General features: G+C 41.3%; 1 protein-coding gene across 3 annotated transcripts; it reads left to right on the forward strand.

Moving 5' to 3' along the window:
- The first annotated feature begins 1,365 nt into the window (after positions 1–1,365).
- Positions 1,366–27,779, forward strand: PRKAA1 (protein kinase AMP-activated catalytic subunit alpha 1). 3 transcript variants are annotated; one of them, XM_052775625.1, is made up of 9 exons: positions 1,366–1,544; positions 9,532–9,673; positions 12,679–12,772; positions 14,499–14,643; positions 16,511–16,598; positions 17,495–17,719; positions 22,234–22,720; positions 23,112–23,238; positions 24,723–27,779. In XM_052775625.1, the coding sequence occupies exons 1-9, from the start codon at positions 1,415–1,417 to the stop codon at positions 24,965–24,967; spliced, it is 1,683 nt and encodes a 560-aa protein (XP_052631585.1). In that variant the 5' UTR covers positions 1,366–1,414; the 3' UTR covers positions 24,968–27,779. The 3 variants fall into 3 exon arrangements, with proteins under 3 accessions (XP_052631585.1, XP_052631586.1, XP_052631587.1); XM_052775626.1 differs by lacking the exon at positions 9,532–9,673 and having other exon boundaries at positions 1,450–1,544; XM_052775627.1 differs by lacking the exons at positions 1,366–1,544; positions 9,532–9,673; positions 12,679–12,772; positions 14,499–14,643 and having other exon boundaries at positions 16,514–16,598; positions 17,637–17,719.
- Positions 27,780–27,849: the final 70 nt, after the last annotated feature.

Raw genomic sequence — 27,849 nt, forward strand, 5'->3', positions numbered from 1 at the left:
TGAAGAATGCCTGCTTTCTAAAACTCCAAAACGAGTCTTAGAGAGTTTCTTCAACCGGCTTTTTGGTATCAATCATCTGGTCAAGGTAGTAGGAGTTAAGAGGGTCCTACTCCTCCCATAATATTCCCTTAACAGGGTCTGGGTTTGGACGAGGGAAGAGGAGGGGGGAAGGAGGAGGAGAACTGACAGATTTCATTTACAAGGTTGATTGGAAATGGAGACTAGAGAGGTCTTATTTTTTGAGGGTGGCTATGTTTTCTCTCATAGGATGCCAATACTCATTTTTAAGTAGACTTGATCTTCTGGCAGCTTATGCTCCTGAATTCCTGTAATGAAGGACTGGACTGGTTTGCTTTTGTCTGTCAGAGCCAGCGGGGAGGTGGACACATGGCTGCACCAGCTCGCTTCATCTCAGAATGGTGACAGACCTTTCTTCATGGCCAAGCACGGGTGGTTTGGAAACAACAGTATGCTCCCTGCACAAACTGGGTTTGCCGGTCATCAGCCGCCTCGGCACCGCTGGCAGAGCCGAGCATCAGCAAACAACTGCGTCTTGAACGGACCTTAAAACCGTGGCACACAACACATGGCATTACCAGCGCCCGAAGCCCTGCCTGCCTGCGGCACTCAGCTGCCGGCCCAGCGAGAGCCGCTGCGGGCTCCCGGCAGGCGGGCCCAGGACCCCCAGCACATCGCACGGCACCCCGCCGCCGCGCCAGGGCGGACAGCCTAGCGATCTCATGGCAACAGCGCGGTTTCTTAATTAAAAGTACGTGTACGCTCTCTCCATCTCCTCGCTTCGGCGCCAAGAGCGACAACCCGCGCTGTGGGAAGCGCTTAGCCCCAGCTTCCCGCTGTTGGCGGCCACAGGCCCTGAGGCGATGGCGGCGCCAGCCGGCAACACGGGGCAGCTTCAGCTTCCAGGCGGTGTCTCTCTAGACCCGCCGGCCCTGCCCCGCCCGACACCGGCGGGCCCAGGCCAAGCCCTTGCACAGCGCCGGCGCGGAGAGGAAAAGCCGCCGGCGCTGAGGAGCCAATCCTGCACCCGCTTTCCCCCCCCCGGTCCCGGAACCGGGGTGAGCTCCTTCTGCTCCTCGGGTGGGTGGGTGTGTGTAAAAACGGGGCCGCCTCCCGGCCCCTCGCTCCGCTCCGCGGCCTTTGGGGGCTGTTTCTCCCACCCCGCCGCCTCGCCCCGCCGGCAGGAACCGCATCCCCCGGGACGCCGCCGGGCCGAGCCGAGCCGAGCCGAGCCCTGCCGGGCCTCCCCCCGCGCCCGACCGCAATGGTTTGTCCTCGGGGAGGGCGGGAAGGCGGCCAGGTGCGGCGTTCGCTTCCGGGTTTCGGGGCGGGCGGGCGCTGTGTGGTTGCTCCTCCCCCGCCGGCGCTCCGGCCCGGCCCGGCGCGGGCGGGCACTATGCGCAGGCTCGGTCCGTGGCTCAAGATGGCGGCGGCGGATAAACAAAAGCACGAGCACGGGCGGGTGAAGATCGGGCACTACATCCTGGGCGACACGCTCGGCGTCGGCACCTTCGGCAAAGTCAAGGGTGAGCGGCGGGGAGCGGGGCCGCCGCCTGCCCCGCGGAGCGGAGCGGCACGGCCCCGCCGGGCGGCGGGGAGCGGCGTCTGGGGGCCCGCGGGGCCGCCGGGGGAGACGGTGGGCCGCGGGGGCCTGCGCCGCCGCCGGGGCTTGGCCCGTCTCCGCCTCCCGCCCAGGGCGCTGCGGCGGGATGAGCTTCGCCGGGGGCGACGCCGGGAAGCGTGAGGTGCCGGGCGCTGCCCGCTCGTCCCCGCCGGGGCGGGTGAGTCACCGGGCTGGGGCGGCGCTGGCAGCGCGGTCCGGCCGGGGCGGGGGGAGCGGCTGGAGGTCAGCCGGCGGAAGGCGCTTGGCGGGCCGCTAGCGGGAACCTCGGGCCCGGCCGCGGTGGCTGCGGGGTGGGGGCCGCCGGCCGAGCGCGGTGCTGCGGGGGCGGCGGCTGTTGGGTTGCGGACGCCTGCGGGCAAGAGGAGCTGTGTGCGCCGGCTTGCCGGGAGTGGGACTTCGGTCCCGCAGCGGGAAGTCGTGGCTGGGGGAGAAACAGCTCTCTGTTTACGGAAGTAATTGCTGGGAGCTAATGAGGCTGCGTTTATTTAAAATAGCAGCGGATGCGTAACGGAAGTAGGCGAGACTTAGTTCCTGAGCTGTCTGTATGTTGCATGTTGCTGCACAAATACTAGCACTTGATGTCCTTATAAGGAAGGCAAGATTTCTCCCCCTCGAGGGAAAGAAAGAGTCATAAAATGCGAGCCTGGGATTACTGGATTAACTGGCGACACAGCTGATGCACAGATACGGAAAGACTTTATGCTAAATCTAGTTGACTGGCGGTTAGCAAAGTTTTTTTCAGCTCAGACTTTAAAAACTTTTCCCGGTGGGGGTGCAGATGCCATGCTGCAAATTTGAAGCCTAGTAGAAATAAAATAGAAATAAAACTTTCCCTTGATGCCATCCACCACAGGTGGAAAAACTGTGCACTAGCTCACACTGCTCCTGCTGTGTTGTTTGCAAGAATTGTTCAAATATTGGGGTTATGCAAAGTGAGAACATCCTTTCACAAACGATTTAGATTAGACTCAGGTTGTATTCTTCATAAGGTTTTTTTATGGTTAACCTAATGGATTGCTCATTGTTATAACCAGTAAAAAACACTTGATTTAACTTCTTGATTGCTCATCGTTATCCTGTTGTATCTAACGTGCTAACTGACTTTTAACATGATACCTTTTTTCAGTGTAGATGTTTCTATTGTATGTTCTCTGCACAAGCTCTTTCAACTATTGGCGTGTTCTGAAGAATGTATAGAAAATAGGAGTATATTTGTCTCAAAGACTATCTAGGAAAGCAGTGGAAAATTGAGAGTAGAGCCCTTTGAGTCTTCTCTTTTCAAGGCAGGCTTATAAAGTGACACCCCCACCTCCAGCCCCTTGGAGAAGTGACCCCGAACTGGCAGCTGGAGTATCCTTCCTTTCCTTGGGAATTTAGCACCTCTTTAAACAGAGAAGAAATGAGAAGAGGCTGAAGACAGTCATCAGATTCTCTTTCCTCATGGAAGGACTACATGGTTGGGGGGAGACGTCGAAGATGTGGTTTGTTTGAGTTTTTTTTTTCCCGCAGTGCACTGCACAAAACTGAGGTTGGCATACCCATAAATGTTCTAATATGCTCTTAGATTTCAGACAGTGCTGTTGGTGTATTGCTGCTGTTCTTACCTGTATTGGTAAAAATGTGTCTGAAGTTGAAACCTTGAAAGATAGTCAATTTGTGGAGCTACTGTTAGAATTTTAATATATTATTGAACGTCACTCGTTAATATTTCATGAAATACAGTTAGCTTGAAAGACTTAATTGAAAAAAAAAAAATAGAGTTGCCGGTTTTATTATTGCTCTATTTCCATAATACCCCTCTGTCTGCCTTATTTGATTTGTGTTAGGTGTTCCTTTAGGCTGCTTTGTAACTATTGATTGTGTGAAGAGTACACATGCATGTATGAACATAGTTTTTTGTTAAGGATGGGGAAGAAGTTGCCTTGTGAATTGCAGCATCATTGTCCGTCTTGAATACCTTATTTATGATCTGGAAGCAAGTGTTAGTGTTCATGGACTAATGCTCTGTTTCCATATACAAATTGTTTTAAGTTTTGTTTTTTTCTCTTGTCCCTAGATGATATACTGTATTAGTTTTATCTTGCTTTACCGGTACTTAACAAAGGACATATTCATGTATGATGCACTGGTTTTCCTCCTGAGCATACATTTTCTTCATTTAGTACCAGATCTGTGATTGTTTTCCTGTAATCCTCATCATCTTCCTTCTCTGGTGACTCTGATACAGTTTCATCAATTGACAATAAAGTGAAAAACTGTGAAAAAAGTGTTCATTTTTTAAATTCAGTTAGGGTTTTCCTTGAGCTCACGTGATGTAGGGGGTCAGACATATGACTTCTTGAAAGTGCATCTTTAATTTTAACAGCAGTGGCAGCCTGAAAAGATTGAACTGGAAAACGAGTGCTTTACTTAGTAATTGTTAAAAGTCTCCTGCTGTCAAGGTAGCTGTCAGATGAATTCACCCTGCTGCTTACCCTTTTACCCTCACAGGTAACTGTTACTGATGCGATGTTTTTCCAGTTTAACTGTTCATCTGGCTGTACTAGCCTGAATTAACTACTGACCAACTCAATTCACTGGACTGTGCCTCAGATGGACAGGCATGGAGGAGATGGCTGTTTCTAGCCAGTATCTAGGCAAAGCTAAAATGCCACAGAAGTGAAAAGCTGTGGGGTAGAAGAGAGTACTGAACCTAAATGAATTATGTAAGACACATTCTTGTTTGAACTTTACCAGGATTCAGTGTAAAACATCTATCCCTATTTTAATTAATTTTTTAATGTTTTTAAAAAAAAAAACAACAAAACCAAAAAACACTGCTGATGTTTCCTGCTGAAACCAAGTGCTTTCCCAGTACTTTTGGAAATAAAGTTAGCTTTCATAAAAGGAAGAGTAGTCAGGCTTCTAGTGATTTCTGCTGAGAAAATGAGGGATACCACTTAAGGTTGTAAATACACAATATTTGTTCCAGTGTATAGAACTAGGTTAAAACCCTGGTCTGCATAGACTGCAGAACTGGTGTAAATAGCTCGTCTTGGTCAAGGCAGTGATAAGAGACATGGAAATGGACAGTGAAGTTTGCTATCTAATGTTGTGCAGCAATATGCCATTGTACAGCATTAATTCATGGGTGCTTTTATGTTAGTGAAAATATTTGTTAAGCTCATACTTTTAAAGACTGCTTTTCTCTGAGCCTCGGGTTGGCTTTTTGGCCTGTTGCAGAACTGTTTCATTAAATGCAACATATGCTTGCTCAGCTCTTTTTAATACAAATTTAATGACCCATACGTCTATTTCGGTCACAACAACCCCATGCAGCACTACAGGCTTGGGGAAGAGTGGCTGGAAAGCTGCCCGGCAGAGAAAGACCTGGGGGTGCTGGTCGACAGCCGGCTGAATATGAGCCAGCAGTGTGCCCAGGTGGCCAAGAAGGCCAACGGCATCCTGGCCTGTATCAGAAATAGTGTGGCCAGCAGGAGCAGGGAGGTGACTGTTCCCCTGTACTCGGTACTGGTGAGGCCGCACCTCGAGTACTGTGTTCAGTTTTGGGCCCCTCGCTATGGGAAAGACAGGGGGGTGCTGGAACGTGTCCAGAGAAGGGCAACCAAGCTGGCGGAGGGTCTAGAGAATGAGTCTTATGAGGAGTGGCTGAGGGAGCTGGGTCTGTTTAGTCTGGAGAAAAGGAGGCTGAGGGGAGACCTTATCGCTCTCTACAACTACCTGAAAGGAGGTTGTAGTGAGGTGGGTGCTGGTCTCTTCTGTCAGGTGGCTGGAGATAGGACAAGAGGAAATGGCCTCAAGCTGCAGCAGGGGAGGTTTAGATTGCATATTAGAAAAAACTTCTTTACTGAAAGGGTTGTCAGGCATTGGACCAGGCTGCCCAGGGAAGTGGTTGAGTCACCATCCCTGGAGGTGTCCAAAAAATGCGTAGACGAGGTGCTTCAGGACATGGTTTAGTGGCCATGGTGGTGTTGGGTTGACAGTTGGACTCAATGATCTTAAAGGTCTTTTCCAACCTAAATGATTCTATGATTTCATAAGAATGTTGTATTTACTATGGATGGCCTCGTAAACAGTTTCATTTTCTAACTGAAGACCTGCTGAACTAAGTTTAGAGACTGTTGCTCCTGCACTTCAACAGTTAAGGCACTGCTACTTTGAGACTCTTGCCACTGTCGTTGAAATCTTGGTGCTATGCGTAGCCATAGTGAAGCTTGAAGGCAATTATCAGAGAATAAAAAAATACAGGGAAATACTAAGTCTGTAAAGTGAACTTCTTTTTGCAGTGATTCTTTTGAAGGACTGATAGCTGGTTCAGGATTAGGGTGAGTAACATTAATATATTTTGATTAGTTATGATTTGTGAGCCTTCCCTTTTTGTAGGTAAAACTTCTGTCAAGAGGTAATACAAAGTAGGTTTTGGAATGGTAACACTGGCTGCTTACTTTTCTACATGATGTTATCATCTGAGGTCTTGCTTTAAGTTCTGTCTTTATGCCGAATTCAAAAGTAGTCAGCAGTCTGTTACCGGTTATGTTGTCCCACAAGTGGGGTTGTTTACCTGGTGTGCGAAATGCCAATATACACACAGAGCAGAGGTATTTTATTCCAATTCATGTTTGCGCAAAGATGGGGGCTAGGTGGTAATCCACAAAGCTAGCAACCCTCATGCCTAAACGGGCAAGCAATTTATACAGTTCATTTATACATATTCAATTTCCAAAGTTCTTCCCCAAAACTATTACTGGTAGTCCCTTATCTACCACAGTTTCTGTTGGACTAAAGTTTCCTGGCTTCGAATTAAAGGTACAGTGTTCTTATTCTACAGCGCATGCTCAAGGAGATGGGGGTGGGGGGGGTAAGTCTTTTTGGTCTTGAATTGAGTCGGTGGTCGTGATCTCCCCCTGCCGCCTTTACCTTTCCTCCAGCTATTGAAGATTTTTGTTGACTTCATGCCTGCTAGCAATTACTCAACTTTTCGGCGCCTCCTGGGGTAGGATGTTCCCTTCTTATCAGTCTTTTAGTTCTTCTGGGGCCCAGTCGTTAGCAAGGCATGCATTGTGTATACAAAGGGTATCTTATTTCACAAGGCCTTTGTGGTCTTCTTAAGTACATCAGTTAGTCTGCTGGTTTACTGATAACAGATACCTTGAACTATATCGAATAAAAGTTTTATTTCACGAAGTAGATAGTTATTGGAAACTCGTATCTTAAAAAGCTAGATTCGTTCTCATTTTAAATTGAATTTAAAAAGGGAGACAAAAATTACTGAAGAAATTAGTGATTCAACGTGAAATGTCTTAAGCAAGTGAACAGGCTTTTTGGGATCTTTTTGCACCTGCACAAAACCAGTGTTTTCATGACAGTAATTTATTGACAGTTGGCAAACAGAATTGAAGAAGCAGAAAATCTTGTTTTCTCCCAGTCAGTGAATAAAATCAAGGCTTGAGGCACACAATCTTGAAGGCTGTGGCAGCTAGAAGTGGTTTCAGTCAACTGCAAATGTTACTGTTTAATTACTTTGAATGAAAAATGTGTTTTGAAAAACTATTTTCTTATGTGCCTTGCACATAGATTGTTGGAGCTAATAAATTACTTTCTGATGTTTTTCTGAGTTCTAATGAAATTCCTGTTTTCATCTAAGTTAGACTGGCAAACCAGAAATGAAACAAATTGGCTGGTAAGTGAGACTTTATAACACAATGTATGTCAGAACTGAGTATTTATACACTAAGCTGTAGAATTGCTCAAATATATGACACTTAAACACCTTCTTAAATGTACTTTGTAAAGCAAAGGAAGATGCGAATTCATGTGTCAACTGATTTTTGGTTAGTTTCTAAGAAGCTGTTTCTTACTAGTCAAAATTAATATTAAATTTTAACTTACTGATCAAAGATTTTTTTCAAATACTTCTGGCTTACTTCAGTTCACATTATTGATAGGCAAAGACTTTGTAATTCAAATGGAATAGTTACGTTTCTAATGTTTTATGTTAATGATTTGTTACTCCTTAGGGTTTGAACATAGGTGATATAATTTGTTGGGTTCCAATCACATTCGAACTGAAGAAACCAAAGGGGATGTGATTGCTTTAATTGTAGATCTGTGTGAAAGCAAGTAATTCTCATAGGTGACATGATTTTTTCAGTTCTATGCACTCATCTACCAATACTATGCACTCATCTACCAATGCTTTGTGGTCTGTCTAGAATTTGTGATGGATGTGGGCTTTGTCCTGCATTCCTCAGCCATGCAAATGTGCCTGTCCAGTGTCTTGGTTATTGTAGCCGCTTTTAGCTAATGGCTTCTCTGACCGAGGCGATGTGTTTTTTCATCTTGAAGTTGGAGCTTTTCTGTATTCTCAGGTACAAAAAGCATCTCTCTGCCACATTGTGATGGTTCAGGGTCTTGGGTAGTCCACTACTTAGTTACTTCCATACAGGAATTTAGACAAATGGCTTTATTTTACACAGTGGCCGTCTTTTTGTTGTAATAATAATCACTCAAATGCTTATCGATATCTCTGTGTCTCTGCTAAGAATTTCTTCTCACTTGCATTAGTTTTTAGCTCAATATAGAGGCAAAAGGCAGCAGGGAAGTCTTGTGTTGGGAATGAGATTTACAGATTGATAGGTGTTTGCTAATTCTGTCCAAATTATCTGTTGAACGCAGACATATCTTTGTGGATCACTGCCATTTATCACAGCTTCCCATGGATATATTTAAATAAAGCTTGAAACCTGGGGCTTAGTTAAGTTCTCAAATGAGAAGAGGCACCCAGATGAGTGTGTAATCTGTTCAGCACAGGTCTGTTAGCAATGTCCATTCAGGTGGATGAGGATGAACCATGTAGGTGTCCCTGGAATCTGGTTTATCTTCAAAAGGTAGGTATCAGGGTGGCGACTGAAAGTGTTGTAGTTACAATCACTGCATGCAGAAACCAATGCAGATTGCGAAGTCTTCTAGTGGAAGAGACACTTACCTTCTGTGGTTTATCTGTGATCCAGTGTTGGGTTTCAGAAAAACATTCTTAGCAACTTTCTTGTGGCTACTTCCAATAGCACCTGGAAAATTAAGGACTTCTAAGAGTGGTAACTGTCTAGGAAATATTTTACCCTTTTGAGTTCCTCTGTTGAAAGAAAAATGAAACTCCCCTAGAAGTAGGAAAGAAACTGAGGAATGTATGAGTTTGCATGTTTGCATTGCTTCTTGTAGGTACTACTGGAGTTTATTTTGTGCATTTCCTGTAGCTTTTGCCACTTATTTTAGAAAACAAAGCTTTGGTGTTTACTGCACAGACTGTGGTGCTTATATAGGGTCAGACTGCTCCAAGAACAGATAAATAATTTTTTTTCAAGTAAACTGATCAGATATTCTTAGTGGTAACTGAGAGTAAATTGCTGAAACAGGCTTCTTGAAGGAAGGATAGCAGTAATTTCTGCAGTAAGAGTGATCCATGCAGATAAAGTAGAGGAACTGCAGGAAAACATGTCTGAGTAGGTTACCGAGTGAGCCAAAAGCTTGGAGTGACTTACATGGGGAGAGAAAATGGTCTCCCTAATTAGCAAGGATGGCAGTGTTTTGGGATATGCTTTCTTTGTTTGCAGTAGTGAAAAAATGTAGTCATGCTGCAAGACTTCTGAGGGTTAGGTTTAAGGTTTTTCTTATGTATCCTGTTCATCTTCTAGCTATGGAGTTGTGGGAGAAATTGAAGTAGGGCAGAAGACATGACGTGCCATCTGGTTTTCAACCTTCTGAAAGTTAATGGGGATATGTGGAATGCTAACATCCTAACTTGTATTTCTTGGCTACAGCCAAAATGGGCAAGTTAATGTCTTTACAGAGCAATTGAAAATGCTGACTAAATACTTCCTTGTTTCTTACAGTTGGCAAACATGAGTTAACTGGGCATAAAGTTGCAGTGAAGATCCTGAATCGACAGAAGATTCGCAGCCTTGATGTTGTAGGAAAAATCCGCAGGGAAATTCAGAACCTCAAACTCTTCAGGCATCCTCATATAATTAAGCTGTAAGTTTTGCTTGCTATAATCAAACATATTTAAGCAGTAATCTCTTTTTCTTCTCACCAATCTGAAACATGTTTAAAGGGCAATATTACTAGCAGTATCTTGTCAGGAAAGTAGCAGCTTCCAAGTATGCAACCATTTTCAGTGTCCTCTGTAATGCGTTTTCACACACTGATCTTCTCTGCAGGCTGGAGAGCTTCTATTAGATCTTTGCCTACAAATTCTTTGGACAGGTATATAAAAGGTAATGACGTGATAGATACTTCTAGTGGCATCCACCTCTGTTTTTAGCTGCTACTTTGGTTTTCTGGTTATATTTGATCTTTTTTCTGCTTAGAAAATGAGCTATTAATAACAAGATAGTAAAGGGCATTCCTATAGTTAAGTTTCTTGTGTTTTCATACTTGAAATGTTTTTAGTGATGTGCTGGTCAGCGATCTATGGTTTTCCAATGTAGATGGCACTCTGCAAAATTTTTCTGAACTACGGATGTGCAGTTTGTTAAATGTGATTGATATTTCAGAATTCTTCAATATAGCTGCTACCGATTGTCTGAATGTGGTATTTACAGTGTGCCTGTTTACATCTGTTAAGTTGATCAACAGTTCATTAGCGGAGTTCAGAGTACAATTAAATATGTCCCAGAGTAGACCCCTCATGTCTGGTCTGAGGAAATAAATTATAAATGCCATTGACTTTTTTGACTTTAATTTCTTGTAAAGTTAACCTGCAGCTCCAGAGTGTGGGTGACTTTCACTGTCTTAATCATGGTGTTGGTGTTAGGTTTTTTTGTTGGCAGAGTATTGTCTTAAGACCCTCCTGCCACTGACAGATGCCATCCCTATACACTCCCTTTAATTTGGCAGTAGCTCTTGCACTGAAGCTAAATTGGATTGTGTAAGATAACTCACTAACTTCTTCAGTGGGTTAGTTTTCAGAAGACCATTGAGCTGATGGAGCTGCGAAATTGCTAGTGCTGCCAGTTAGAGTTCATAAAACGAGTCCAAAGCACATACCTGTAGCCAAAAAAAAAAAGGAAGTGTCAGTGTACGGACTGAGATATGGGGGTGGAACAAGAATGTGTACTTGTGGTGTTGCTAAACTGTTAAGTCAGCTTAACCCGTGTCAGATGACAAGTTTCTTTCTCAGGGAATTGTGGGGAGAATTTTTTCTCCTGCATGTGGAGAGAAGGGACAAGGTGTAGGAGATGATGGAAAAATTGATGGATCCAGAACTTTTCAGTTGGTCAGCCTGCATTTCTAAACCAGAAGAATTTCTAGTCTATGTGTAGTGTCCGAGGTGTAATTGGTACTGTTGTGCAGGTAGACTTGCTGGTAACTTGGGATCATGCTGCTCGTGCTAGTAGAACTATTAGTGCTTCAGCTTAATATTACAAATTAGACAATGTCTAATTTGGAACAATGCTGTGCTTTATGAAAAATTTCATACGCGGCTTTAGCAGTATATACAATTGCAAGCCTGTTGGCAGTAAGGTTTTCTTTCTACACCATGCTTTAAATGAAAACTTTTGGAGCGTCTCCTCTTGTGGTTTTTGACCTCTAGCAATACAATGCATCTTGTTTTCCTGCATAAAATTGCCTCTTTTTGCATTCTGGTCATCTATGCTGTGTGGTTTGATAACCTTATTTATATTGTAGGTATGTAACTATTCCACAGCCTCCTTTTCCATAACCAGAAAAATGAGCTGACTGTAGAGAAGCATGGATGTAACTTTTGGGTTAAAAGGATTAAAATACTATTTCTGTAGTATTGTCTTAGTTGTGGCTTCAGAATGTTGCTGATACTTAAGTACGTGAGGTACTTTCAACCAAGGTATTAGAGAGAAAATCAGTAAAGGTAAAGCATTTTGGGCTAGATTTTTGCAAAAACTAACTTCGAAGATCTCATGTTGATAACTGCCTCAGAAAGTTATTGAGGTTATTGAAATGTTACACGATAATACTAAGCTGTTAAAATAGATACACACACGTATATGTGCACACACACATTCACCTGGATAGTCTGAACTCACTGCTGTCTGTAGTTGAAGAATAACTTGTCTCAGTAAGCTGAAGCATGTCTGTTTTCTCATTTGTCTTGGAATTGGCATTTTGAAGAATGTTGCAGTTCTGTAGTGTATGTGTGAATTCAGTTATTTATTACAAATTGGATATTTGCATGCTTAACCGTAGTACCTTGATACATTCATTTTCATCCAATTGCTACCTCCTGTCTTCTGAATATCATATCTGAATTTTGGCTAAAGAGTTACCAGTGTTCATTTTCTTGTTCCATTAAAAATTGATCACTTCTGACTGCTGTGAGAGTAAAAAATTAAACAACTTTTAGGTACAAATATGTAGAACAAACTCAAAATCTCTTTAAATAGGGAGTTTGGCCATAAACTAGTTATTTCAAAACTTCAAAGTTTGGGGTTTTTTTTTTTTTTTAACTTAATTGAAGTAGAATGATAAAAATATAATAACCAGAGTGTAAATAACTCTTAAATACTAATGACAAATTTAGGTCCCTTTGTAAAAGATGAAATTCATGATTATGAAGAGCAATTTTTTTCTAGTCTTGAAGTACACTTTTTATTTATGGCAAGTCAGGGTTTTTGCATGTTAAGGTTGAAAAGTGTGTATTTTTGAGGCACTAGCAAAGTCCTTTTGAATTCCTTCCTCACTGCACCAAGCTGTCTGCGAGGCAGCGCTGTAAATAGTTTCATAGCAATCATTTGGACTAAGCTTAGTCCTCTGAAAGTAAAAAGACTGATGCTCCTGGTGGGGAATACGAATTTCCTGTTAGTCTTGGCAATGATGGCATCACATAGTGAAAGGAGAGGGAATAGCTTCTGAAAAATGCTGTCATTCCAGTAGCTGAAAATTGGCCGATAAATATTTTAAAGTATACTTTTATTTGATTCTTTGCACAACTTTGGTTTTAACTAAATGTCACTAACATCTTTTACTGAGCGTGTAGACTAACAGATACCTTCTCTTATCAGGTACCAAGTCATCAGTACACCAACTGACATTTTCATGGTGATGGAATATGTTTCGGGAGGAGAACTGTTTGATTACATCTGTAAAAATGGAAGGGTAAGTAGTAGTCCACCTCTACAAATTAATTACTTGCATTCTGTTAACTGCTTTTGCAACATTCCTGTGTCATCTGACACTGGGGGGACAGACAGGTTCTTTTTGGGGATCCTTGGCAGAATGATATGATTAAAGCTTTACTTTCTTGACAGGGTATTACGATTAGCGTAGCACGGAATTTGTGATTAGAATGGCAGAGGATTTCTACAAGCAGAATCAATGTAGTAAAATCTATAAGTAGCGCAATACAGAATTTATAATACAATTTACGATATCTAATCACCTAGACCCTCTGCACATCATGTCAGATCTTAATACATGGTTTGCTGTCTCAATATAACAATCACAGTCTAGACTCGAAAATCATATGAAAGAACACGAGTCGCTCGCTCAGTCCTCCGAGGAAGCAGAGGACAGTGGAGGTGTCCCTGGCCACTGCGGGGTCACGGGTCTCACTGTCCAGCAGTGGTTCTGGTCCAGGTTGCCCACTTAGGATTTGTAACCATTTGATTTTATGGACAGTGCTCTGGGTGCTGTTACACTTCCCTCTTCTGGGATGGGATCATCACCAGCCCCTGGCTGGCTGGGTGCCTGGGACCTTCAAGGCCGGTAAGGAAGGGCATAGTCAGCCTGGCGCCCAGGAACCTTGAGGCCAGTGGGGATGGCAAGAAGAAATCTGTTTGGTTTGTCTACTTGGTTCACAGGACCTTCAGGACCTGATAATGAGGGAAAGGGCATGAATACATGACTCACGTGGTCACAGAGCATGGTTGCTTGCTTCATAAAATGGCGTTAGTTATGCTAACGACATTACCAGGGGCCGGGAGCAGGGGCTACCAGTCACACCCTGTTAAATGAAGGTTTGTTTTTATATATTCAGCATTAATTTTGCCGTTAGCAATTAAAATATACTTTATGACTACATCTTGTTCTGAAAGTAAAAAGGGTTATATGTTAACATGTTGCAGATCTTTATGTATGACTTTGTTATAGCATTTTTGCTCTCTGGTGATACTGATATATGTTAATTTACAATTACTGGGTACAAACTGGATGGCTATGTATCCAGCTGGAGTTGAAAACTATTTCTTCAGTATAACCCATTATTGGAAAGCTGCCATTGTGCCCTCATTACCCTCTTCTAGTAGATCAGTTTCTGTGGAAGCTCTGAAGTCACTTTTGACAAGCCAAGATACTTTTAGTTAGTTGTTAGAACAAACTTTGACGTGGATTAGGGCATGTTCGTAGGAAATGCCCAACTAAGTGTGCTGTTTGGGGCTAGCTGCTAATAGCATAAATAGCATCTAAAATTTATCACTTCTGTGCTGCGTGTCAGCAGCTTTTGTCAATTTAAATCCTATGTTGTGCTTAAATGTCAAAGTTCATTGATATTCCACTTAGACAAAGTTAATGTTTGGGTGCTAGTGTTTCTAGTTACTGCATATGTAACATCTGTCTAACCAATTTTAAAAGTGTGATTGAGAAATTTCAGTGACTTTCTGAGTCGGTGGGTATGTTTTATTTTAGTCATTTTAGAGCTGTGGTACACACAAAATGATGTAAACTATGAAGCTTTCTGCTACAAGTTCTGATAATCTGCTGTATAAAGTACCAAAACTATAAATGATAACTTTAGGTCACAGGAAAATTTCCTTTAATTTCTATAAATGAAAACCAAGCTATCTTCCGCTGTCTCATAATTGTTTAAAACCTTTGTCTGTCTTAGCTTGATGAGAAGGAAAGTAGACGTCTGTTCCAGCAAATCCTTTCTGGTGTGGATTACTGTCACAGGCATATGGTAGTACATAGAGATCTGAAGCCTGAAAATGTGCTGCTCGATGCACACATGAATGCCAAGATAGCTGACTTTGGTAAGCATTTCTATTTCATATCTGATCGCATTTCTAGTGTTATTTAGATCCTGATAATTACTATGGGAAATATGTAATAAGATGTGTATACTTGAATATCCTGGTGGTGGGACACAATGCAAGAACCTGAAGAGTATGAATGTAAAGCAAAATTATGTTTTTGCACATGTGTAGAACTTGTTTTCCTCTCAAGCTTTCTTTTCAGGTATTTGACTGGGTGAAATTGTGGACTGATTTGTTTGGTTTTGCTTAAGAATATTTTCTGTGAAATGCTAAATAGACTTAGTTCCTGACCTTTCCACTTCAAAACTCACTCCTATTGCATGTTTTACCATGTGTAAAATGTAGATGCTTAGCTCTCTTGGAAGTACAGTGCAAGGGCAGTTCATCATGATTGTTATAGTTCACTCATTGCTGTAGTAAAATACACTAGTCCTCCTATTAAAATACTCTAAATTCACTTAAACTCCAAAGATGTGATTAGAAAAATTTAATTAAAGCATAAAAGGTGAAATAAGAAGTGTTAATCTTGCAGACTCCTGGGCTTTTTTGCTATATACCTGCCTGACTAATCAGAATGCTTAATTGTTTATACTAGCTGTTTGTGACACAGCTGCTGAGAAGACCGGCAGCTAGTGCTTGGAACTATCTGAATCAGGAGACCTCACCATATAAGCGTAGTAAGGTACCCATACTGCTATGTCATCACAATACATCTCTTGTAGACATGTTGGATAATACCTGCCCTTGTAAAGCACTTTGATGAAAGGTGCTACGTAATGCTGAGTATTCTAAGAATATTTTAAAAGTGTGGTGTTCAAGTATGTGGGCACTGGGAGTCATACTGACTTCTTCTGTATAGAAAATGCTTTGGGTGAAATGGCCTATGTGGTGAAGAAATGAAATACAATAACTTATAAAAAAACCACCTTCCTGTAACTTAAGTTTCAGCAAAGCTGTAGCATTCAGTTAATCATGGCTAGTGTATTAAACAAGAGCTTAATGAAAGCTTTTGTGTATTAGAATATGAAAGCTACCCAAGCTGTACTTTCATATTCTTCCTGCCCTCACGTCCCCCCCCTTCACGTCCCCCCCACGCCATCCACCCCCATCCCATAAAAGGGTATAATTCCTTCTTGGAGAGTTTTCTGGCTTATGGTAGTTTTGATCATGCAGCCTCCACTGAGGAAATCAAAAGATGTTTTCCACAGCTGTTCTAGAAGTGGTAGTTCTTTACTGATGCTAGACTATACTGAGGGCTGGTGAATGAAGATGGCCTAGTTCTAAAGTACACTTAAATTACTCTCAGAATATCTACAATCAAACTACTGAGCTGCAGTGGTTCAGGAATCAGCTGAGCAGTGTAGGTGTCTAAATTTTGGTGAAATCGTGTACTCTTCACTTTCCTTATTCTATATAATCTCTTACAGAATTTTAGGCAATTCTGTTGTAGCATCTTCCACTTTGGCATTTAGAAGCAAATGTCGTTTTTAAGACTTTCTTATTAATGACCAAAATCCTATCTTGCTATGCTGCTCCATCTCCCTTAAAGCAACTTTGTTCTCTGTCATGCCTGTGTCATCCAAATTGGACTAGTTTTTGTCTTGGAATGAATATTGTTATCAAATATTTTTAGGTTGTGTACAGTAATAGATTGATGTTACTCAATTTTCTGGTAAACTAAATGGAGAAGTATGTGGCATGCTCGTATAAAAAATTCAGTAATTCTAAACAATGTTACTCTTTTACTGAGATAAACTTGTTAATTTTCTAATTTGAATTACTAGTGAATTGTTCTAGGTGGTATATGCAGTGTGAAATTATTTTGCGCTCTGAATTTTTAGTAGTTACTCTTATACACTTACAGGTCTATCAAATATGATGTCAGATGGAGAATTTTTAAGAACAAGCTGTGGTTCCCCTAACTATGCTGCACCAGAAGTAATTTCAGGAAGGTAGTTTATTTTATATTGGATACATGTCTTCATGTACTTAAGTCATTTTGCTGCTTGATTCTGAAGACTACAAAACTAGTTTGATTGACAAGCTTGATGCTGAGAAACTGTGGGCTGAAGTTTTAATTGTCTTGATAATTTTTAATGTGTATTTAAGGCTTCTATGAACTAGCTTTGAATAGTTCCTGTAAGGTGGAGGTGATATTTAATGCCCCAAATCCAGTGTGCCTGAATTGGTTTAAAAATCGCACTTCCAGCTCAGATCTTGGAAGCAGAGGTATGGATAGAATTACGGGCAAAGTCTGCTGTGAAGTTGAGTAGCAGTGAAATATCTGCTGCAGAGTAGATACTCAGTCTGAAGGCAACTTCCCCTTTTTTGGACTCGATGATTGTCAAATCTGCTGTGTTCAGCTACTCACCCTAATATTGCCTCTTGTTGATTTGAGGCCAAATGTCTGTTCTCTTCAGGCAGTAGCACAGAATGTGGCAATTTCTGCTATATGGACTTGTCTTAAACTTTTCAGCCTCCCAGTTTTGGGGAATTGATGACTTTGCACAGATTCCACTAAAACAGTGATAATAACGTATAACACAGGCATTCTTAGCAGTAGGTACAAGTTTCTTTCAGTTTGCTGTTGTCTGAAATTGCATTTGTGGATTATTGTTGTACAGTAGAGAGGAAAACTATGTACTTGCGCCCTGTTATATATTTGAAGGGGAAGGACACTAAAGTTCAAGGGAGGCATGGCATAGAACTGAAATGGTATCGTACTTGCAGATCAGTTGTCCCAAGTTCATACACTTTTTGATTATTCTGATACAATGTAAGAAAGAGGGAAAAAAAAATGTAATTAAATATATTAAACACAGATCGCTAATAGTTAACTTTTTCCCAGATTATATGCAGGTCCAGAAGTAGATATTTGGAGCAGTGGGGTTATTCTCTATGCTTTGTTATGTGGAACGCTTCCATTTGATGATGATCACGTGCCAACGCTTTTTAAGAAGATATGTGATGGTATCTTTTATACCCCTCAGTACCTGAATTCGTCTGTAATTAGTCTTCTGAAGCACATGCTGCAAGTGGATCCAATGAAGAGAGCAACCATCAGAGACATTAGGTAAAAGGCTAACTGGTGTCTGATCACAGGATGCTGGAATTACAATCTCAGTGCAAATACGCATAACAAAGAAATCATTCATACATCTTTTCCATGTTTTATAGACCGAGATGAAAAATTCAACTTCTGGCGGTTGGCTTTAGCTTTGATGGTTCTGATCTCCAGTGGCCAATGAAGTATCTATTGGAGGTTACTGTAAAACAAATTATACACATTACATATAGAAATTCTGAGAAACTCTAGGTTTAAGACTGCTATAGCAAAGCTGTTTAGCTGCAGAATGGTTTGCAAAAAGTACACTGTATTGACTTCTCTGGGTAAAAAAATGTCTTTGATGTTAAGAACCACTATTTTGTACTGTAAATGTCTGGGATAAGGTTATGGCTCTTTAATCTCATAACTACTGCTTTTCTTCATATTTCTTCAGACTCTGAAAAATCATCTGTTAAGACTGTGAATATTCCAAATGCAAAATAGTACTTTCTAGCTTCAAAACCCTGGCATGAATTTGTGTATGAGTGATAATTACTGCATTGAATACTGATAAGTTAAAGCTGGTAGGTACTGATAGCCATCATGGCTGCAGATTCCAAGAGGAGATTCTGGAGAAAGTGACTGCTTTGACAAGTGTACAGTGGGTCGAATAAAAAAAAATTTGGTAGCCGATAGAGCTGTACTTTATGCAGCAGCTTAGTTAGGTTTGCCTGTTTCCTTTGTAAGAAGCTCAAGGAGAGAGCTCTGATATATTACCTTAGTGAAAATGCTGCTTCTTTTAGGGTTGGAAGTTAGGAAGTCGGCAGTGTTCCTGTTCTTTCAGTAGCACAAAAAATGTGGTGCGCTTATCCCTTGCTAGTATATTTACAAAGGGAAGTACTTTCTTGCAGAAATCAAAGCACTGTGAGAACTAAGCATTGTAAAACTTGAGTGGATAGGAACTTAGCTTATCTCAGTCACGTTAAATAAGTCTGGAAGAGAAGTGGTGTGAAAAATGTTAAAACATGTTGGTTACAGAGCATGGATGAATTTTGAATCCTAAACAGTTCTGTCCTATTAGCCATAAGACATGTCACCTCACAGTTCAAAGGACAAACTGAGTTTAATTGAATACCTTAATATTTCTAGGGGGCTCTGTGTGTGCATGCAAGGAGAAACGCCCACTGCAATGAATAGTAACAAAATACTCCTCTGGGTTCAGTCATCCAGCTAGGGCTGTGCTGTATAGTGGCATAGGAGAAGCTTTTTCTGCTTCCAAATTAACTGCTGCTTCTGGTGAAAGTGTATTTTGCTCAGTACATTTGTGCTGAGGCAGGTTCTCAGGGTCACATTGACAATGGTCCATCATACTGGTTTTGTCTGGGATAGAGTTAGTGTTTGGGATGGAGTTAAATTTCTTCCTAGTAGCTTGTATAGGGCTGTGTTTTGGATTTGTACTGAAAATAGTGTTGATAACGAACTGATGTTTTAGTTGTTGCTGAGCAGGGCTTGCACAGAGTCAAGGCCTTTTCTGCTCCTCACCCCACCCCACCCCACCAGTGAGCAGGCTGGGTGTGCACAAGAAGTTGGGAGGGGACACAGCTGGGACAGCTGACCCCAACTGACCAAAGAGATGTTCCATACCATAAGACATCACGCTCAGCATATAAAGCTGGGAGGGAGGTTGGTGGGGGTTGGCTGCTGCTCAGGGACTGGCTGGGGACCTGTCGGTTTGAGGTGAGCAATTATTGTCACTTGCATCACTTGTCTGTCTTGGATTTTATTTTCCTCTTTGTTTTGTTTTGGTTTTTTCTTCTTTTCCTTACAATTAAAAAAAAATTCTAATTATTAAACTGTTTTTATCTCAACCCACAAGTTTCTTTCTCACTTTTACTCTTCTTTTACTCTCATCCCACTGGTGAGGAGTGAGTGAGTAGCTGTGTGGTGCTTAGTTGCTGGCTGGGGTTAAACCATGACAGTGCATTTTGGTGCCCAATGTTGGGCTTGAAGGGTTTGAGACAATCACAGATTTGACCAGAGTGTATTAGATGGAATTTATAATTATTATATCTGTTAACGGTTGCTGGTCGTGATACTGATTTATCTGTTCTCAATATTAGTTTGTCTGATCTGTGCCATGTTCTCTTTTTTCTTGTACCTGTTACAAAGACTGGTTTTGGCTTTTGCAGTTTGCTGTGCTCTGTAGTGCTTAGTGATGTTTTGCCTGGGAGATGTGTTACTAAAACACTGGCCTTCAGCTTAATCTGGTATTTGGGCTCTGTACTGAAGCCATTACTGTACTTCAGGTACCATCTCATGGAGACAATTAATGATTATACTTTGTCCGAGAGCGGTTTTTTTGTGGAGGAAATACAGAATGGCACTTTCACCACCTTCTGTGATGTTTTCTCCCTTGTTACAATAACTTCAGTATCTTGAACATCCTTGGATGGTCAAAAAACTTCTACTGGTATTTCTTAGGAATATTGTTTTGAGTACTTCTAAGGTTGACAAGCTATTTAGGAATATCACCCAGGCACCATGGCAGTGTGGTTACAGGTAGCAAGGCCTGTGGGAGAATATGGGCAGGTATCTAGAAAGCTTGTCACCTCTGGTAGTTGGGGACTTCACTCACAAATGAGTGTGGGATCCTGATGAAGTGATAGAATGTTTGGAAAAAAGATGTCCTGGCTATTCCAAAGAGGCACAACTTGCCTCACTGTGCTGGGGTCTGGGCTGTACCTCCTGAACACTGCTTAATACTTTTCAGCACCCTCAAGGAGAAGAGAGGGTCTCTGATCTGAACACTTACCAACAGATACTGTGGCTAAGCCAGAGACCTGGCCTTCAACTGTATCAGTTGGTCCTATAATTAAAAGAAACAATTGAAGTGGAAGTCAACTTGTTGAGTAAGGGATGAAGAAGCTTCTCTTAAGAGGGCGCAGGAGAGAGAATCAGAAGAGGCAGCCTGTTCAGCAGCAGAGCAGTCCCAGGAATGGGAAGAGGGAGGGACTAAAATCATAAATGAGACAGAAACCACCTGATCCAGATCCGTATCCCTAAATGAGCTGCTAGATATGCAAAAAGATTTCAGCTCTCAACCAGGCAAGCAAATTCTCAGCTGGCTACTCCGATGCTGAGGTATTGGGTCCAATAGTCAGGAATTAGAGGCTAAGGAAGCCTGGCAGCTGGGATCCCTTGCTAGGGATAAAGCCATTGACAAAGGGATTGTAAAAGGGGCAGGAGTCTTTGGAGGTGACTCCTATCAAGTGTGAAGGACAGGTATCCCTTCAAGGAAGATCTTGCAAATTCCCTACACAAATGGACCACCACTGAGGGAGGCATCCAGTATCTGAGGGAATTAGTTGTGGTGGAGGTGATCCATAGCAACCTGGATGACAACCAGGTATCCAAAGACCTGGATGAAACCTGGTGCGTGCAGTCTATGTAGCAAAAGTTCGTATGAAGTGCACCGATGTCATATGCCAACACCCTGGTAATAATGAGCTGGACAGACATGGAGGCACCAACTGTGGATGGATTGGCCAGCCAACCCTGAGAATTTGAAGAGAATCTTGCTTCCTCCATATGGGCCTGTGTTTCAGCTGTGGAGAAACCCACAAGTTTCTTTCTCACTTTTACCCTTCTGATTCTCCCTGCCATCCCACCACGGGGGGCGAGTGAGCGAGTGGCTGTGTGGTGCTTAGTTGCCAGCTGGGGTTAAACCACAACAGCCATATAACTGCCCTTAAATCTGTAGCAAGTGTTTATGCTATAGGCTAGAATACTTTCAAAATTAGTGTCATGCCATACCCTTTGGCTAGTTGAGCAGCTTAGTCTAGGCATACAAAACAATCTTATTTTTTCTGTATGATTGGGCAATGTAAGTATTTGGTTCCTTCTGTACCTTTCCGTTTCCCTCTTATGAATACCAGTACAGACTGACCCTTCCATGGCTTCCCTCAACCCCTTTAAGTCCTGAAGAGGCAGCTGTGGGTGTTCTGAATGAAAAAATAATAGGCAGCTTCTTTGGGCTGGGGAGCATGTGACTTTGATGTTCAAAAATCCGTGTCCAAACATCTACCAAAAAATTATTCACCATCAACATTTCTTAATTTTTTTATGTATTGTTATGTGTGTACTTGGGGAGGGGCAACTCAAGTGGGTAGTATAAGAATTTCAGTTGAAAATATCTCAAAACTAACATAGTTGCAGTAAAAAAAAAACAAAAACATTTTTATAAAAAGCTGGTTGATGAGTTATACAAAGATAGTTTTGGAGCTCAGGTAGTTGAAAAACTTACAGGAAGGAGGATTTTTTTTTAGTCTCCTGCAAAATGTCTAGCAAAATCTTGTGAGGGCAGTGATTACTGTCCTTGTGATGTACTGTTTTATTGTCTGTGCTGCACAGAAGGGGACTTGGACTGACAACTGTGATTCTTTTTGTACAGACTACAAATAATTTTATTTTTAAAAGAGTTTAATATTAAAAATGTTTGCTTTACATAAATACACTCGGACTTTTTTTATTTTTAATTCTAGGGAACATGAATGGTTTAAGCAGGACCTTCCGAAATACTTGTTTCCTGAAGACCCATCATACAGCTCTACTATGATTGATGATGAAGCCTTAAAAGAAGTGTGTGAGAAGTTTGAATGCACTGAAGAGGAAGTGCTAAGTTGTCTATACAGCAGAAATCATCAGGACCCTTTGGCAGTTGCTTATCACCTCATTATAGATAACAGAAGAATAATGAACGAGGCCAAAGACTTCTACTTGGCTACAAGCCCACCGGATTCTTTTCTTGATGATCACCATCTGTCTCGCCCTCATCCTGAAAGAGTGCCATTTCTAGTAGCTGAAGCACCACGTCCTCGCCACACTCTTGATGAGCTGAATCCACAGAAGTCAAAACACCAAGGTGTAAGAAGAGCTAAGTGGCACTTGGGAATACGGAGTCAGAGTCGACCAAATGATATCATGGCTGAAGTTTGTCGAGCAATTAAACAACTGGATTATGAATGGAAGGTAAAAGAATAAAGGATCTTTACAACAGACAACAGTAAATTTTTGTTTGCGCTGTATAGTTACATAGCCTAGGGGTCTGAAGCTGTTGTTCTGTGCTGGAAAATAATCTCATGTGCCTGTGCTGTCTGCTTGTGCTTGCTGTGCAGGGAGGGTTTTGGGGGAGGCTGTTCATGCTGACAGCGAAAAAAAAAAAGTCTTGCTAACATGTCTAACTTTTCTGTTGAGGCTGTAGGAATGTTTTTCTGTTGCCTAAAACAAAAAAAATAAAAATCGCAACTCCAACAGGTAAGCCTGAAATCACTTGATAATAGCAGTGAGTTGAAATGACAAAACCAATATGCACTGTTTTTCAAGCAGTTTTGGTAACTAACTCAAATGTCTTTTGTACTAGGTTGTAAATCCATACTATCTACGTGTTCGAAGGAAGAATCCAGTAACAAGTGCATATTCCAAAATGAGTCTACAGTTGTATCAGGTGGACAGCAGAACATACCTACTGGACTTTCGTAGCATTGATGGTATGTGAAGACTTAAATAAGTTAATGGAGTTCTACAGGAAATAATTCTAAATGCAAACATGTCTTAATTTACTTGTTTAGGAGTGAAGTAAGTGTTGCCCTTTATTAGTTTAAGTCAATCTAGATCTGTATTAGTGTTTCTTTATTCCTTCCTGGTCTAGTGTTCCTGTGATCAGATGGTTAGCTGCTCTATACCTTAAATAATAGCTTTTCAGCTATATCAACTCCTGAACTGCTGCATTTTGTGTTTGCACCAGTAGTAACACCACTAGTGCAAATGGGGACAGGGCTGCTGTTGTCCAAAAAGGGGATTTGTCACCCGGTGTTCAACAAGCCAATAATCACACACTCAGGAGAGACATTTTTTTGTTTCATATTTGCACAAAGATGGGTGCTAGGTGGTAATTCCACAAAGCTAGCACACTCTACAGTTAAACAAGGAAGCAATTTATACAGTTTCAGATTCACCCACTTAGTTTCCAAAGTCCTTTCCCAAAATCATTATTAGTAGTCACTTATCTGCCACCATTTCTGTTGGGCTAAGGTTTTCTCCACTTCAAATTAAAGGTACAGTGTTCTTCTATTCTGCAGTGCATGCTCAAGGAGCGTGTTGTGGGGTAAGTCTTTCAGGTCCTGAATTGAGTCGGTGGCTGTGATCTCCCCCTGCTGCCTTTACCTTTCCCCCAGTTACTGCAGATGTCCACTGACATCATGCCCATTATCAATTACTCAACTTTCGGAGCCTTCTGGGGCAGGGTGTTCTCTTCTTATTGGTCTTCTGTTTCTTCTTCAAGGTTCCTCAACGCCCAATTACTCCAGGATGTCCTTGGTTAAAGAATTCTAGCTGTTTTCTGATTACAAATGATTAAGTGTCTTTAGACTGTCAGCTTAATATATACAAAGAACATCTTGCATAGAAAGAAACAGATCATTTCACATTTTTAGGTTAATCCTCAACACTGTGAGAGGTGAGATTTGCATCGATCTAAACTCCCTTTGGAGCTTCACCCCCAAATTTAAACATTAATTTAGATCTGAAGTAAGCATGTGAGTAACATTTCCTAGTGAAGATAAAGCTTAGCATCTAGGCATTTAAATTTGACTTGGACTGTACATTGCTGTACTGGGTCTGGCTGAGATGGAGTTCATTTTCTTCATAGCAGCCTATATAGTGCTGTGTTTTGGATCTGCGACTAAAACAGTGTTGATAACACACTAGTATTCTGGCTGTTGCTGAGCAGTACTTGCATAATATCTAGTCTTTTTCCCTACTCTGTCTCACCCAATGAGTAGCCCAGGGATGAGCAAGAAGTTGGAAGGGGGTGCAGCCTGGAGAGCTGAGCCAGATTGATTTATTCATTTATGTATTAATCAAGATTTTAAAAAACAAGGTTTAGAAGTGCGAGAAGGGGAAGATGTTTGCTGTCCTACAACTGATTTGATACTGATACCTAATTTTCTTCCACTCTCCCCTTGCCCCCCAGATGAAATTACTGAAGCGAAGTCTGGGACTGCAACTCCACAGAGATCGGGTTCTGTGAGCAACTACAGATCCTGTCAAAAAGATTCAGATGCTGATGGGCAAGGAAAATCTGCAGATACATCCCTTACCTCATCAGTGAGCTCTTCGCTTGACTCTTCTACAGCTGACTTAACTCCAAGACCAGGGAGTCATACAATAGAATTTTTTGAGATGTGTGCAAATCTTATTAAAATACTTGCACAATAATTTTGAAGATGGGCTTATTTCTTTCGTAGCAATAAGCATGCCTAAATCATAGTCAGATGCTTCCAATTATAATCAAGTTAAATTAACTAAGAGGCTGAAAAAGCTAGCCACAGAATATGATTTGCACAGGGATTAAAATGATTATGGGCAGTTAAAGTATATTATTTTGAAGCTGGAGTGAATTCTGATTGTCTGCTGTCCAATAGCATAATACAGGTACAGGAAATCACATGCCCTTGGGGCAGTGTTCATAACCTTTTACATTGATCGCACATTAGGCTGCATATAACATTTAAGTTAGACGGACCTTCTTGTTTTTTCACTGGTAATACATACATCTGATGCACTGTAAGTAAATGTACACTTACTAGTTCAGTGACCTAAGTATGACTTGTTGGTTACCATCTACAGTTGTGCCTCAGTTGGTCAGAACTATCAACATCTATCTTCTAACAGTAATGTGTTAAACCTGCTGTGTTTCTTCCCCCTTACTTGACAGTAAATGATAAAGAATAGTTTAATGTGTTACAAGGTACTACTTTTAACAACTGATAAATTTGATTAAATGCGTACAAATCCAACCAGTTGGAAATGCATGTTAGGTGCTCTGTAACGCACTAATGGTGAAATTCTGTGGGCTGTGACTAGAACAACTGAGTCCACAACAATGGCGAGAGACTTAATGCTGAGAAGACTTGGCACTCCGTGGGCTAAAATGAAATGTTGCTCTGTGAAGGAGAACTGTTGGCAAGCTCCAGATCTGTGCGTATACTTTAGTGTGGTAGCAGCACAGCAGCTCCCCACTGCTACTGCAGGCTGAGGATCCTTTTCCTTAGAAACATGTGCATGTAGTTAAGAGCACAGCCTAAGGGCTGTTGCGTGCTATTCCAGAATCTGAAATTGACAGTTTTTAAAAAATATATGTTAATACTTTGATACAGCTGTTTATCACATGTTAACTTAGCATATACTATGTAGAATTCACTTTGCAGTTGAAACTACCTGTATAGGTTAGGTTTTCCCAGGCCACCCTTATAGCAAACTTTGCTATTTAATTTAATTGTGAAATTAAATAGTCCAACTTTTCAGTTGAATGTTGAAAACTGATCACGACAAATTGAGTGCTAATATTCAAAAAGTTTTCAACAGTAGATTGCAATTACCAATAATATAAATCCTTCTGCATTTATGGTTTTTGCAATGTTTCAGGAAGAAAACAGAACCTTGTATGTTAAAATCACAGCAAGCACTTGCATAAAAACATTTACTTGCAAATTGGATATCATTAGCCACAGTTCCATTTTCATCTAGCACTAATAGGCATAAACAGTAAACTAGATGTCATAAAATGTTTAGTTTTGCAGTCAAGAACTAATGTTTTTTTCAAAATAAACTTTAATGACCTATTCAGTTTCAAAGGTTGCTCTCCCAGGGAGAGACTGGAAATCAAGACATTGCTATGAACAGTGAAAGCTGGACTCTTAAAATGGATGGGGATTCTTGCCAATGACTGAGATTTCATCCATGGAAAACTGCTAGCTACAAATGTAAGAACAGTTTAATCCAGGCCAGCTGGCTTCAGTCCAGAAATTCATCTGTTACGAACATGCACAGAATCTGAAGAAACAAAGCTGCTTTAAGTCCCAGAACTGCTGTAACTGTATCCTAAACTGGGCGATTGTGTGGTCTGTCTAGTATGTAGGTACAAGTTACAACTTCAGTTCTTTATCCTCAAGTGTCACGCATGGTCCCTGTAATGCAAGGTGGAAGATTTTCCTTAGATAAAGCTTTGGGTTTAAATTCCTGAGATTGAGAAGTCAACGTGAGGGACCAGCTGCAAATCCTACATTTAAGTCCTGTTTTGAGTCTTGCTAAGAATTGGTTCTGATGTACTGAATAAATCAGTGTGTTCATTTTTGTTACCCTTTTATTTTGAAATTGTTAAATATTGCACTTGTACAAATAGAACAAACACACAGCTTTTTTAACTGTAGTAATTCCTCATCTGCAGTTGGTTTGGGATCACTCTTGTGTATGTTAAAGCAAGTATAAATGATGTCTCCTCCTTGTAATGCGGATCACAAATGCAAGGTGTCAAGATGCAAATAGCTTTTAATTTTTATATACTTTTTTGTCCCTCTTTGCATTAAGACCACCATGGTTTTTCCTTTGTCTTACTATCTGGAGGTTAAAGTAAGTTTCTGGCAGAAGTGCACTGTATGCTTAGTTTTAAATAAAGTAAATTTTACTGGCATGATAAATCAGTTTTGATGGCCAAAAGTTTTCTGATTGAACTGAGATTTTTATAGGGGGTGAGGGAGGGAGAAAGGGGCCTGACAACCTACTTTAACCCAGAACAGCTGTCTGTTGTGTGACTTTCCTATGCTTTGTAGTTCTTGCCGTTGAAACTGGTTTCTTCACATGTTCCTACTGATCTTGCAGACCTTTTTTTAGGATCGCACTAGTATCTGCCAATAGGCTGTGAACAGAACTTCACCGAGAAAGCTGCCAGGGTTGTAAGGAGGCAGCTTATGCAAATACACACATTGGTCAAGTATGTTACTCTGTATTCCCAAGCTTACTCCGTTGGAGTACCTTGAATTATCTTGCCTTTGTATTGTAATTTTTTTCAAAAACATGGATGAACCTGATTGTCCATGTGCAATGTAAGTCAATAGGTAATGGATAAAAATTCATCTTGGTGGTGCAATATTTAAAAAAAAAAACAACCAACTTTCATGTTTGTCTTTATATGAGTGTTCAATACAACCTTGGAAATAAATTTTATTTTACCGGTTGATTACCATTGTAAGATACGAAGTCCTGTTCTTGAACAAAGATGTGCCTACTTCCTATGTTAATGTCTTTTGACAAAGCTGAAT

Source organism: Harpia harpyja, chromosome Z (assembly GCF_026419915.1).
Source record: "Harpia harpyja isolate bHarHar1 chromosome Z, bHarHar1 primary haplotype, whole genome shotgun sequence".
Taxonomy (NCBI): domain Eukaryota; kingdom Metazoa; phylum Chordata; class Aves; order Accipitriformes; family Accipitridae; genus Harpia; species Harpia harpyja.

Coding starts and splice junctions, on each gene's coding strand:
- PRKAA1 (XM_052775625.1), top strand. CDS start 1,415: ATGCGCAGGCTCGGTCCGTGGCTCAAGATGGCGGCGGCGGATAAACAA. Junction 17,720..22,233: donor GCAACCATCAGAGACATTAG/GTAAAAGGCTAA, acceptor TTTTAATTCTAG/GGAACATGAATGGTTTAAGC. Junction 22,721..23,111: donor AACTGGATTATGAATGGAAG/GTAAAAGAATAA, acceptor CTTTTGTACTAG/GTTGTAAATCCATACTATCT.